At 36.5% G+C, this 14,561-nt stretch overlaps 1 protein-coding gene across 3 annotated transcripts in view; it reads left to right on the forward strand.

Moving 5' to 3' along the window:
* Positions 1-14,561, forward strand: part of SBF2 (SET binding factor 2) — a 478,944-nt gene that overhangs the window by 94,028 nt on the left and 370,355 nt on the right. For all 3 annotated transcript variants that reach the window (XM_049650241.1, XM_049650223.1, XM_049650233.1), the window contains exon 2: positions 4,365-4,450. In XM_049650241.1, the coding sequence (XP_049506198.1) occupies positions 4,365-4,450 (86 nt within the window). The remainder of the gene's footprint in view (positions 1-4,364; positions 4,451-14,561) is intronic.

Consider the following 14,561-nt stretch of genomic DNA (forward strand, 5'->3'; position numbering starts at 1 on the left):
TTCTTCTTCTTCTTCTTCTTCTTCTTCTTCTTCTTCTTCTTCTTCTTTTGAGAGAGAGAGCAAGAGAGAGAGAGGTTATGCATGTGAGCAGGGGAAGGGCAGAGGGAGAGAGAATCCTAAGCAGGCTCCACACCTAGCGTGAACCTGATGTGGGGCTCGATCTCACGACTGTGGGGTCATGACCTGAGCTGAAATAAAGAATTGGACACTTACCTGGCTGAGCCATCCAGGTGCCCCTAGTCATCATAATTCTTAATTTTATGATAGAGTAGGAGAGTAGGGACTGGGAAGAAAACTTGAAGGCACTGATTAATAACTCCCCCCCCCCCCTTTGCCAGTTTAGCAGTGGACAGTGCAGTGGACAGTCACAATTTTGTCTGCCATTTAATACGTGGTGCAAATAAGAGCTGCTTCCACAACGACTCTGATTGATACGGCATACTTCACTTCTGGATATAAGGATCAATCCACAGTGGACATCTACTCTAGAACACTCTTCCCTCACTATGGCTTATTCCTCAGTGTAAAATGCCATCTTCTCAGCATTCTTAAATATAATTAGTATTGCCTAAAAGAATAAGTGTCAGATAAAATACATAAATTAGAAAAGGAGTCTAAATATTCAGACTAAATGCTTAAAAATCAAGAAGCAAGATTCAGAAAATGTTTATTTACTTTTGGTATGGTACTTTCATAAGTTCCTCAAAAGCTGGTCGTTGCAGCAATTTATATATGTGATATTTGGAAACCAAATTATCATAGCTCTTTCCACATTTTATTTATAGTGAAATCTTATTTTACCATTTTCTTTTAAAATTTTTAAAAATGTTTATTCATTTTTGAGAGAGAGAGCGTGTGCATGCACATGCACGGGGGAGGGGCAGAGAGAAAGAAAGAGTGAGAGAGAGAGAGAGAGAGAGGGACACACAGAATCCGAAGCAGGCTCCAAGCTCTGAGCTGTCAGCACAGAGCCCAGTCCACAAACCTTGAGATCATGACCTGAGCCGAAGTCAGATGCTTAACCGACTGAGCCACCCAGGGGCCCCTATTTTACCATTTTTATTGTCATTTTCTAACCTTATTTCCAGTTCAAATAACATTACCATATAACTGAAAGTCATTGCACTCACAAGTCGTATTTCTGTGTGCATTTAGAAATGTTATATCAGTATTTCAAACTGAGCTTTCATGTTATATCATGCATATAATTTTAAAATCAGTAAATAGGGGCCCCTGGGTGGCTCAGTTGGTTGCGCATCTGACTTGGGATCAGGTCACGATCTTTCGGCCTGTGAGTTTGAGCCCCCGCATCGGGCTCTGTGCTGACAGCTCAGAGCCTGGAGCCTGCTTCGCATTCTGTGTCTCCCTCTCTCTCTCTGCCCCTCCCCCACTCACTCTCTGTCTCTTTCCCTCAAAAATAAACATTAAAAAAAAATAAAATCAGTAAATAATGTTGCTTTTGGAGAACTTTTGAAAGTTATGCTGCTGCCAAAGAAGAACTTTTTATTTGTTTATTTTTTATTAAAAATTTTTTTTAATGTTTATTTTTGAGAGACAGAGAGATGAAGCATGAGTGGGGGAGGGGCAGAGAGAGAGGGAGACACAGAATCCGAAGCAGGCTCCGGGCTCTAAGCTGTCAGCACAGAGCCTGATGTGGGGCTTGAATTCATAAGCCATGAGATCATGACCTGAGCTGAAGTTGGATGCTTAACTGACTGAGCCACCCAGGTATCCCCAAAGAAGAACTTTTAATCTCTCAAATTGGCAGTAATTAAAACAAATTTTTAAAATAACAATTGTTGCTAAGAATGTAGTGAAAATGCCAGTCTTATTCCTAAAGAATTTACAGAATGGAGGCACCTGAGAGGCTTAGTTGGTTGGGCATCCAACTCTTGATTTCGGCTCAGGTCGTGATCCCAGGGTTGTGGGACTGAGCCCTGTGTTGGGCTCTGTGCTGAGTGTAGAGCCTGCTTAAGATTCTCTCTCTCTCTGCCTGTGCCCCTTTCCCCTATTTGTGCTCTCTCACTCTCTCTTAAATAAAAAAAATAAAATTAAGTTAAAAAAAAAGAATTTACTGAGTGTAAAAAGACTGTTGAATATCTTTCTGGTGGGCCCTATGGCTTTGTGTTAGTTTGAAAATTTTTCATTCTCTTTGACCCAGTAGTTGTATATCTAAGAATTTTTCTGGGGAAAAGGGAGATGAAGGTAAAGTTTTATATAGAAAACTGCTTTTTATAGCATTATTTATAATAACAGGGAAGTAGAAAATATGTTTAACATCAAAGGCTCATTGTAAAATATCAAGTAATAAATGAATAGATAAAGCTAGGTTTTAGTAAGATCCCAATTCTGTAGAAAAATATACACGTGTCTAAAATAATCTGAGATAAAATAGTCTAAAATATTAACAGTAATTGTTTCCACCTGTGGGATTATGGGTACTTTCTCTATATTTTTATGTATTTAAAAATTTTTCTGCAGTTACCATTTTTTATTTCTATAATTAGTAAAAATTAGAATGATAAAATATTTCTTGAGCCTAATGTACATTAGCTATCACTCTCAGAACTGAATAAACAGTGTATGGACACCTTGTTAAATATGATTAGATATATAACATGCATTTATTTCTCTTTGAAAAGACAGGGAGATATGAGCTTAAAACAGTTGTCAGTATTGACAAATTTATTAAAATAAACATTTAGCTCAGTATGAACTGAGTGCCAGGCATTCAATGTACTCTGTGCTTGGGGATACAAAGATGGTGCTGAAAGAAAGAAAAAGCTTGCTCTCCTTTCTTCTAGAAAGTTTTCCATAGTGGTCTCTGCTACAGTGAGTTAGGTTCCCTTCTGCCTTCGTACTTACCACACTATACTCATTATCAGTTTATTTGCCTGTTTCTCCTATTAATTATGAGTGTCTTGAGGATAGGGACCATGTCTTTTTCATATGTGTATCTCCAGGACTTAACAATTTGGTGAATTAGGTCTGCTTGCGATGTCAGAAGTGGTCATGTTTGAGGTGGATTTTGAAAAAATGAGTGCTTGTGATAAACCACTTTTAATTTAGTTTACCTTTCATGAAATCCTTCATTCCCCTATAATGATGGATATATGAGGAGTTACTGTACTGCAGCAGTTGTTTATTTAATTGAGAATGTTTTCATTTTGCCTTTTTCAAATGTGACCTCATTTTTAGAACACAGTACTAAGCTGTTCAGTTAAATGAATTTAACTTTTATTTATCTCTTAAAGATAAAAAATTTGGCCATGGAGCTATTGAACTCTCTGGGTGAGGGCCAAGGGGAAACTTGAATTCACTGGGAGAGGGTGAGAGATGATAGTAGATAATTGTTTTAAAAAATAACAAATTGAATCAGGTATTAAAGGCTCCCTTAAGTTAGGTGTATAAATAATCAGAATGTTGCTTTTACTTCAAAGTGAACTGGGACAACATGTAAAATATGCAAGCACCTGAAGATCTTTAAAAAGTAGAGCAAAAAGCAACTTAGATCTAATGTGTACTTTCTATCCCTAAGTTACTCACAGATTATATCTCCAGTGTTGAATTATAAGTTGATCCATTATTTAGAATCATAGGATAATTGTGTAACAACAATGATCTTATAGGCGGGTGGTTTTCAACATAATTTTGCCTCCTCCCCCCAAGACATTTGGCAATGTCTCGAGATGTTTTTGGTTGTAATGACTTGGTGGTGATGGTGGTGATAGTGATTTGAGACTAAGGATGCTGGTAAACTAAATATCCTACAGTACACAGGACAGGCCTTCCCTGCCCCCAACACACAACAAAGGATTATCCTGCCCAAAATGTCAATAGTGCTGATGTTGAGAAACCCTGCTTAGACATTTGCAAGTTCTCAGCCCACTCAAAAAATCTATATTTTACCTGTAATAGTGTTTATATTTATATATCCCATAACTGAAACTTAGTGCTAACAGTACCATTTCATTTGTTACTTAAGATTACTTGGTCTCCCTAGAGGAGTTTTTTTGTGTTTTTGTTTTTGTTTTTGTTTTAGAGATACTATTAAGATTGCTTTCCTTACTGGGAACAGGGATAGTTCTCCCATAATATAGTAGAGGCTCTACTAGATTCCAATATCTCTGTTTATTTTTCTTAGCTTTTCATATATGTCACTCTTTTGAGAATCTATAGGATAGGGATTGCTTGTTATTTCAGTATTATGTTTAGAAGGTAAATACTTTTATACCCTGTAAAACTTGAGAACATTTAATATATCGATTTATTCAACAAATATTCATTTAGAAATAAGGATTAATATAATGAGTATTAAGATTTTTTGGTACCATATAGCTAATTCACTTTGATTTTATTAATAGGGTCAGGAGCAGGTCTGGGGAAAATAATCCAAAGATTTCCACAGAAGGACTGGGATGATACTCCTTTTCCACAGGGAATTGAATTGGTAAGTTGGTGTTGCTTTATTGTACTTTTATGATACTTTTCTTTTTATGTTACATTTATGGTATATTTATGTTATAGTTACTGTTAAATAATTTGGTGATTTAACTGCAACATATTACTAGAAATAATCCCCTTGCCCTCAAGTCCAGTAACTTTTGAATATATTGATTCTGAAATACCTGTTTTGCTCTTCTTTTCCCATGTAAGCTTCTCTCTAATATTAAAGATGAAATTAATGATCTTTATGTACATGGAAGCTGAGAAATTACTCTGCTTCTTTAGTCAAAATTTTAGCCTAGTAGCTTCAGTGATAGTGTGGCATTAAACAAATACTTATTATATTTTTGTCTGAAAAATTTCAGGTTATTGTTTTGGTGAAAACTAAACAAAAACAGAACTCCCCACACCCCCCCACCCCAAAGATTGGTTTAATGATCACCAGTCATGTTTAGTTTGCTCTTGAAATCACAAATCTGAATTCTTTTTAGCTACACAGTCTGCAGATTGCTTTATAGTAGTGCAATTCAACATCTTTATTTTTGTCAGCTATTTTAAAGGGATTTAATAATTGAGCATAATTTTGATGGCCAGGACATTCTATCTGATGATGTATCTATGGTGGTAAATGAGGGACTAGAAAGATGACCACTAAAGTATTTGGCAATATGGCTATAAAGTTTTGTTGTCAGACATAGTGGAGTGTGGGTGTATGTGCAGGTGTGTGTATGTATATATCTATATTGTGTGATTGAATACATATACATACACACATATGAGAAGTGTTCTTTTTTTAAAAATGTTTTATTTATTTATTTTTATTTATTTTTGAGAGAGAGAGAGAGAGAGAGAGAGAGAGAGAGAGAGAACATGAGCAGGGGAGGAGCAGAAAGCAAGGGAGACACAGAATGTGAAGCAGGCTCCGGGCGCTGAACTGTTAGCACAGAGCCCGACACAGGGCTCAAACCCACGTGTCATCAGATCATGTCGTGAGCCAAAGTTGGATGCTTAACTGACTGAGCCACCCAGGTGCCCCAAGAAGTATTCTTTAAAGTAGTTCTTGTTGAGAGAACATTTGGTATGATTTGATAGTGAAGAGTGAAGGCTCTGGAGGAGACTACCTAGGTTGAAATCCCCAGGTGTATGGTGTGACTTTAGACGAGTTACTTCATTTCTTTGAGCAGCAGCATCTTCATCTATAAAATGAGGATAATGCAATACTAATCTCCTAGGGTGTTGTAAAGATAAAATGGGAAAAATATACAAAATGCTGAGAACAATGGCTTCCATAAAGTAAGTGGAAGTAGCTTACTTAGTAAATGAAGTAGCTTATTGATAATGACGGTGATGATTGTTGTTGTCGTCATTGTTAATGTTTGTTTGCCATCTTACAGCATCTCCTCTTCCTCCCCCAACTCCCTCAGCAGAATTGTTCATTCTCTTACTATCATGGGTCAGAAATATCCATTAGGAATAAAACTGATGTTGAAAATTGTGCATTTTCTCATTCTAGCTAATGGCTGTCCATTTCTGTTTATAGAGGATAAAAGATACATTGCTGAGTGTTTAATTTTGATTTTTACAGCTATACAAAGAGGGCTGTAGGTTCTGTAGACACACAGAAAGGGCAAGTCTTGAAGTTTTGTATTGAAAAAATGGGTAAAGAATGTGAGGATCTAAGGAAAAGTAACTTTTTGGGGAGGCCCTTGTATTCCTTTCTCTTCTCCTCCACATGCCTACAAATACTTGTAACTGGCCTTATGGTGTGAATAACCAGGTATTTGCACTATTAAAACCTTTAAGCTCTGCTTCAGCATTCCTTTTAGTGGTGACTGAAACTGGAAAATTTTAGTGCTAGGGACCATCGAGAACTCTTTTGGGAGTTCTTACCATTCCTCACATCAAAGTGTGGACGGATATAAACTATATCAGTTATATCAGTTTGACAGTGTGAACAGTAAACCACCATCATAAGTTTCAAGAACAACAGACATTATTGGAGCTATTAGCTATGACTGGGACGGGATTGTTTTTGTGTTCTGAAAGCCAGGGAAATGGATACTGTGATGTTTCTGATGTTTTTCCAGTAGTGAGGGAGAGACACATACTGAGTTCATTACCTAGTAAATGGTATTTTTCCTTTGTGTGACAGACACTCCCATGTTCAAGTGCTACCAGTGTATCTCTAATGATAAGTAGAATCATGCGCTGCTGACTGGTGAAGTAGAGGTGCTAAGAGTTAGATCTTTTCCTTACCTAACAGTTTCCCAGATGACGTCTTGGCTGATTCTTAGCAAAGCATTTCAAGATTTTTTTTTGATGGGTTAATAGTTAAAGAATATTTGATCTGTTGAATTACACTGGAAATTTTTTTTCCTTTTTAATTTTTTCATCATTGATAGCAATTCCAATACTCTAATGTCTATTGTGCTTTGTCAGGTACAAAATAAATTTGTTTACCTAACATCTATTAAAGCCCATTTTAAAAACAGAATTGTTAACTTAAATTTTTCTTGTCCTTTTATTATTTATTGCTTTTTGCTATGCTTGATGTATTAGAGACATTCTGCATCTAAATAGCAATAACTTGAATAACTGTGAAATACTGTGTAATCTAATGTAACTCCTGTAGCATCAAGACCACATATAGGCCTGATAAAATTTTTTCCAATTGAAAATGATCTGGCTCAGTCCCTAAGTGGTCAGTTGATTTCAGGGTGATAGTGACCCTTTTCCAAAAATGTTAGCCCTTCCAAAGTAATGGAACAACTTTTAGCATGTAACATTAATGTTAATATCTACAGTTGTATAGGATTGATAGACTATGATTAACTCACATAAATTGGATGATTGATGGTAGTATATCTAATTTAAATATAAGTAAACTGAGGATTAGGAAGTTTAAACAGTTTCCCTAGGCTCTAACAGCTAAAATGCAGCAGAGCTAGGCTTTAAGTCCATTACCACATGAAATACTGACTCAGTCTCGGCCAAAATCTGAGAATATTCTGAGAGTGATGCTTTAGACTGTGGTTAGCATTTGTATTTTAGTGTAAATGCAGGATCTGAAAACAGGGTTCTATAATTTTGAAGAACTGAGGTTCAGAAATGTTAAAAGAATGCTGTGTTGGATAGAAACCAACTTTACATATTTATTTTGCTGGAGGACAAGTCTGGGTTCAGAGCACAACATTATACTGAAATTATTTTCTATTGCTACCTCTCCTCTCCAGACAGCATATATTTGTTGTATATAAATCTAAATGACAAATTATTGTGTTTACCTGAAGACTAAACTTTTTGACTGTGGGAAAGGATTTTAGATATCCATTCACTAATAAGTCAAAACCTAAATTTAATTTAGAGGATGCTGAATTTGTTCTTTCTGTTTTTATGTAAAGAATTTGCCCTTTTTCCCCCCTTTTCTTCTATTGAGAAATGCTGGACTCTAATTTGAATGGATTTTAAAAATAAAAATATGAAAATAAGCTAAACCAAACATAATGACTGCTTTTCCAATTCTGGGATATTTTTATCTTTTTCTTGTGCTTTTTAGGCATACATGGAAACCACAGACAGTCATATAAATAAAATTTCAGTTAATTTTAGTGACAGTATTTCAAAGAAAATTTAAGAATTGTTTTGCAGAGGCATTCTATGGCCAACGATCTATTTCTGATTATGGGAACAAATGTTTTTATTGGCTAGGGTTTGGACATCAGCAAAATAGTATTGTTTTGGCACTACATCTTTTTAAAGATGCCCTGTCTCAGAAGTGAATCCTTTTGTACTATTATTCACAAAATTTGTCATATTCTTTACTAGGGAATGCCTGCACCAAGGCATTTGTAGAGCTATCTAATTAAAAAAAATTTTTTTTAATGTTTATTTATTTTTGAGAGTGAGACAGAGAGACAAAGCCCGAGCTGGGAAGAGGCAGAGAGAGAGGGAGACACAGAATCTGAAGTAGGCTCCAGGCTCCAAGCTGTCAGCACAGAGCCTGACATGGGGCTCAAACCCATGAACTGTGAGATCATGACCCAAGCCGAAGTTGGATGCTTAACCAACTGAGCCACCCAGGCACCTGAGCTATCTAATTTTTTTAGAAGAATAAAGTACTGTGATAGAAAAATGTGGCTTGAGTAAAAGAGTAATAGATATTTAGTTAGAATTTTAAGTTTCATATTGGTAAAAAAAATTAGTTCAGTTATTAAAATATAGACTAGTGATTTGACTACCTTCAATATGAATCTAGTTTTCTGTAATTGTAAGTATAGATTGGAGAGAAGAGGATTGTTGTGTATGCAACAATCTGCAGTTTTAACATAGGAGAATTAACCTTAGTATAGGATGCTATTTGTGGTCAGAGAAGTAGATATAAGTACTATGTAATGCTTTAATTCTTTAAGCTGTTTAGAATGCACTGAACACAACATACAGGATAGTAGTTGTCCATTTGACCTAGATATAAATACTGTATAGTCAGGGAACTGAGTGTAGAAAGGATAGAAGAGAGTATTCGCCCTCCTTTGTAGAGGAGTATGCATGAAAGGAGAATGAGAAAGGTAGTGTACATGTTGGATGATGGAATCAGGGCTCACAAATATTTTATTTTATTTAGTCCTTTTTAAGTAATCTCTGCACCCAACATGGGGTTTGAACTGATGACCCTGAGATCAAGAGTCGCATGCTCCACCGACTGAGCTAGACAGGTATTCCAGGGCTCATGAAGATTTTAAAGCGCTGGAATTATAGGCTATTAGCTAAGAAGATGAAATCTGGGACAATAGGAAAAAAATGTAGGTTTCTGCATGTAAGTATAAAAAGCCAGCTGTATAATTATTTAGAATAAAGAAGGGCAGGATGATTTTCCAGCCAGAGAGATTTGAGAAATACACAAAGGCAGCTAAAAAAAAAAAAAAAAAAAAATATATATATATAAAAATATATATATATATATATATATATATATATGATTGTAAACGATACTTATGAAAGATACTGTGGGTAGTGTCCCAAGCCACTGTGCTGACATAGAGCGCTTGGTGATGAATTCAGTTGAAAGGTGGTATCCAGAATATGTGGAAGGATTTTTGATTTTGTGTAGAGTTGATGCTGAAAACATAAAAATACTGCTGTGAAGTATAAAGACATGGCTTTTTAAAAAGTTTTATTTATTTTGAGAGATAGTGTGGGTTCGGCTTTTGGCTTTGTCTAGCAAAACTGAGGACAGCAGAAAGGATTACTCAAGACTTCATGCAAGTCAAGAGAGGTGAGAAGGAGGCTAAGGGAAGTCTCCCAAGCTGCTCTCAAACTTCGGTATTTATTAAGTATACATTCAGGGAAACATTGCACAATACATCAGTGGGCTACATGCCAGTAAGAACATATAGGAAGTGTGCAGAAAAGGCATTGCCAAGACTACAAAAGAGCAGTGCAGAAAGCAGGGTGGAGAACAAGATAAGATATTCCATAGATAACATAACATGGTCTAAGGGATTCATGAGCACGGGCAGGACCCAACCTGTGTATACACATTAACTAGATACTGCCTCGCTGTTTTCAGCAAAGCCAGAAAGGAGAGTTCTGCTTTCAATGCGTTCCATATAACCTTCTAACCCAGGACATAGCTATTTGATTTCCCACAAGAGAGAGCAAGTGCAAGTTGGGGAGGGGCAGAGAGGGAGAGAGAGAATCCCAAGTGGGCTCTGCGCAGCCAGCGCATCTGCTGACGCGGGGCTTGTCCCACCAATTGCAATATCATGACCCAGGCTGAAATCAAGAGGCACATGCTTAACCAACTGAGCCAGCCAGGCACCTCTGAAGATATATATGGCTTTTAAAACATGCTAAGGACTACAAACAGGACTTTTAAAGTTAGTTCATGACAAAGCAAGTAGATATAAATGGAAGTTAAGCTGGTAAGTGGTGGTTTGAACTCACATTTTGTTTCCTATTCCCAGACAGTTGTCTCTTTGAAGTAATAAAACCATATTTCAGGTTGGAACATGATGTAGTGTAGAGCATGCATCTGCTGTTAGATTCTCTCAACATCTCTGAAACAGAGGATATTCAGTCTTAATGTTATTCTCACATTCCTCCATGCTCACTTAAGTGGTTTGTTATCCCATAATAGTACTAGACTTTCATTTACTTATAATTCTCTTTATTTTACTAATGTATTGGTAATCTCAGTTATGGTAAAGAATCTTTCACTGACCCAGTCTGTATGGTCTGCTATTAGAGTACTACTCTCAGAACCACCATAGGACAAGGTTTTCTTGCCATGCTCAGGTTCTCCCATACTTGATGCTTTGAGGCCATAGAGAACTTCCTGAGGAAGATGTGGATCTACACAGGCCTAACCTACTACAAATTCACATTGTTTGCAAATAGCCTGGACCTCATTACTACAAGGAATACTGCTACTCATCTGTCATGTATTGTTGTATCACCCTGTGGGTTACTCTACTCTTCTTAACTTCCAGTTCCTTTTTCTACTCTTCTGTTTCCATTGATCTCAAGTATGGTTAGTACTAAAAAAAAAAAAACTTTACTTCATCTCTTTTGGCTTTTATCCTGTTTCTTCTTCATCATAAAATGTTTGAAATGATTCTCCTTCATTTGCTGTCTCCATTTTTCTAAGAGACGTGTGGTGCAGTGGAAATAATATAGTATCAAGAATTTTAAAACCTTGAGCAAAGTGAATTTACCCTTTCTGATAATAATATTTTTCCTACAGGGATGTTATCAGGTGGTTGTCTATTAATACTTCAATAAACTATAATATGACATATTATAATTATTATAATATTATGATTTCTTACCATCCACTCTCAACTCATATACCAGTCTTACCCACATCCCAAGGATTTATTCTGAAGTATAGTGTATGTCTTCTCCATTCTGAAATCACAATTGAAGTTTTTAACATTTTCTTAACTCACGAATATATTTCTTAATTCATGAATATATTCCTTAATCCATACTAGTTGTTATGATAGATAAACCTTGAGATTTTAGTGGATAGCATGGTAGAATTTTTTTCTCTTCTTACTTGCATAAAGTCTAATTAATGGCAGTGGAATAGATGGGAGTGTGGGATATCTTCAGAGTGTGGTTCTCAGGGTCATCTTGGGTATCACCATTCAGTTGACAGAGTAGTAAGAGAAAGCATGGAAGATAGTAAGGCTGGATTTTATGGGATAGGCCTGGGAGGCAGTATATATCGCTTCATTTTACTTAACGGAAGTCAGTTATATGGACCCAGTTAACTATAATGGGAGTTTGGCAAATAAAGCCTAGATGTATGCCAAGGGGAAAAGTGAAACAGATTTAGTGAACAACTAGCTTTTCTCTGCCATAGCATTCTTGCTGAATTCGAACATCTTTTCCCTTATCTGAATTCTCTGTGACCATTTTATTTTGGACATCACTAATTCAGTGTTTGTGGTATAATAAAAAGTAAATATTTAGTCTTTGTCTCAGTTCCTGGCACAGAGCTCCTGAAATCCTTGGAATTTATTGCCTTTGTATGCTAATGAGATAGCTGATTGGTTTAGTGGACCCTGGATTGCTTCAGGAAGGGGCTGGTCTATGAGAGGAACCAACCTTGTAATTAGAGGGTTGGAAATTTCAGCCCCACTGGGGAGAGGAGAGAGGCTGGAGACTGAGTTCAATAACCAACAGCCAATGATTTAATTAATCAGTCACGCCTACCTAATGGAAGTTACTATAAAAACACCTAAACCAAAGGGTTCAGAGATCTTCTGAATTGGTGAACACATTGATGTGGTGGGAAGGTAGTGTGTTTAGAGAAGGTATGGAGGCTTTGTTGGTCCCCCTTCTCCATACTTTGCCTTGTATTCTTCTTCTGTTTGGTTGTTCCTGAGTTGTATCCTTTATAATAAACTGGTAAACATAAGTAAAATGATTTTCCTGAGTTCTGTTTTTCTAGCAAATTCTCGAACCTCAGGCGGGTGGTAGTGTAAGCCCCTGCATTCAGAAGTGTGGTTAAGATTAGACACCAGTTTACAACTAGTGTCTGAAGTGAGGACAGTCTTCTGAAGCTGAGCCCTGAGCCCTTGACTGACCTGTGGGGTCTGTACTAACTCTGGGTAGTGTCAGAATTGAATTGAATTGTTGGACACCTAGTTGGTGTTGGAAAAATAAAAACATACCTTTGGTGTCAGAGAAGATGCAACATAGTCTTCGTCGTGCTAGTTTGATGAACAAACCCGTAGGTTTGAGATAAATATACCTCACATTTACATATATATAATATCATGTATATATATCTCATGTATATATATTTATATATCACATTTTCTTTATTCATCCGTTGATCATTGATGGATACTTAGGCTGCTTCCATATTTTGGCTACTGTAAATAATAATGCAGTGAACACAGGGGTACATATAACTTTTTGAATTGGTGTTTTTGTTTTCTTTGGATAAAACCCAGAAGTAGAATTTCTAGATTATATCATAGTTCTAGTTTTAATATTTTGAGGAACCTCCATACTGTTTTCCACAAATGCTACACCAGTTTACGTTCCCACCACAGTGCACAAGGGTTCCCATTTCTCCACACCCTCCCCAAGGTTATTTTTTTTTTTTTTTGTCTTTTTCATAATAGCTAATCTGATAGGTGTGGGGTGATATTTCATTGTGGTTTTGCATTTCCCTGATGATCAGTGATGTTGACCATCTTTTCATGGGTCTGTTGCCAATCTGTATATCTCCTTTGAAAAAATGTTCAAGTACTCTGTCATTTTTTGGTATTAAGTTGTGTAAGTTCTTTAAGTATTTTGGATATTAACTTCTAATCAGATATATGATTTGCAAATATTCTCCCATTCAGTAGGTTCCCTCTTAGTTTTGTTGATGGTTTTCTTCACTGTGCAAAGCTTTTTAGTTTGATGTAATCCTATTTGTTTATTTCAGCATTGTTGCTCTTGCCTGAGAAGACAGGTCCCTCCAAAACATTGCTAGGACTGATGTCAAAGAGTTTACCACCTATGTTTTCTTCAAGGAGTTTTATGGTTTCAGATCCTACGTTCAAATCTAATTCATTTTGTACATAGTACAAGTACATAGTATATGAAAGTGGTCATATTGTACATAGTATAAGTAAAGAAAGTGGTCCAGTTTCATTCTTGTGCTGTCCAGTTTTCCCAACTTCATTTGTTGAAGAGACTGTCTTTTCTCCATTGTGTATTTTTGCCTCCTTTGTCATAGATTAATTGACCATATAAGCATGGGTTTATTTATTTCTGGGCTCTCTATTCTGTTCCATTGGTCTATGAGTCTCTTTTCTTGCTAGTACCATACTGCTTTGATTACTGTTTCCCCTTCCTTCCTTCCTTCCTTCCTTCCTTCCTTCCTTCCTTCCTTCCTTCTGTGTTTTATTTTCTCTGGGAAGTGGTGGTATTACTATTCTGTCAGTCTTCTGTACTTGAATCCTAGTCATACCTCACGCCAAACAAAAATATTAACCTGAAATGGATTATAGACTAAATATAAGCTGAAACTGTAAAAGTTTTTTTGTTTGTTTGTTTTTATTTGTTTTTTACTTTGAAAGAGAGAGAGGGCAAGCTGGGGAGGGGCAGAAAGAGAGAAACCCAAACAGGCTCCACACTGCCAGTGTGGGGCCTGATGCAGGGCTTGAACTCACAAACTGTGAGATCATGACCTGAGATCATGACCAGATCTAGAGTTGGATGCTTAACCTACTGAGCCACCCAGGCACCCTGAAACTATAAAGGTTTTAAAAAGAAAATTTAAGAGAACATCTTTGCAACTTTTAGTTTAAGGAAAGACTTTAGATAGAACACCAAAAGCATGACTGGAGTACCTGAAAACCTTTGAAAAAGAATGTATCAGTATGCAAAAAAGGTAGATCTTCAAATAGCAAGAATTCCAATTTTGTTTCATAAATTTTATTTGGAACTACAGAACCTGGTTGCTACTTGAGCCTTCTATTTTTTCTATTTACCTGTAGTGAACAGGAGGACCCTGAAAGAAATAAGGGGACATGCAACAATTCACCTAGAAACTCAGAGTTTTCCCAGGTGTTATCTATGCTTCTAAGCCAGGTTTTCTTCTTCAAGTC

Source organism: Panthera uncia, chromosome D1 (assembly GCF_023721935.1).
Source record: "Panthera uncia isolate 11264 chromosome D1, Puncia_PCG_1.0, whole genome shotgun sequence".
Classification (NCBI taxonomy): Eukaryota; Metazoa; Chordata; class Mammalia; order Carnivora; family Felidae; genus Panthera; species Panthera uncia.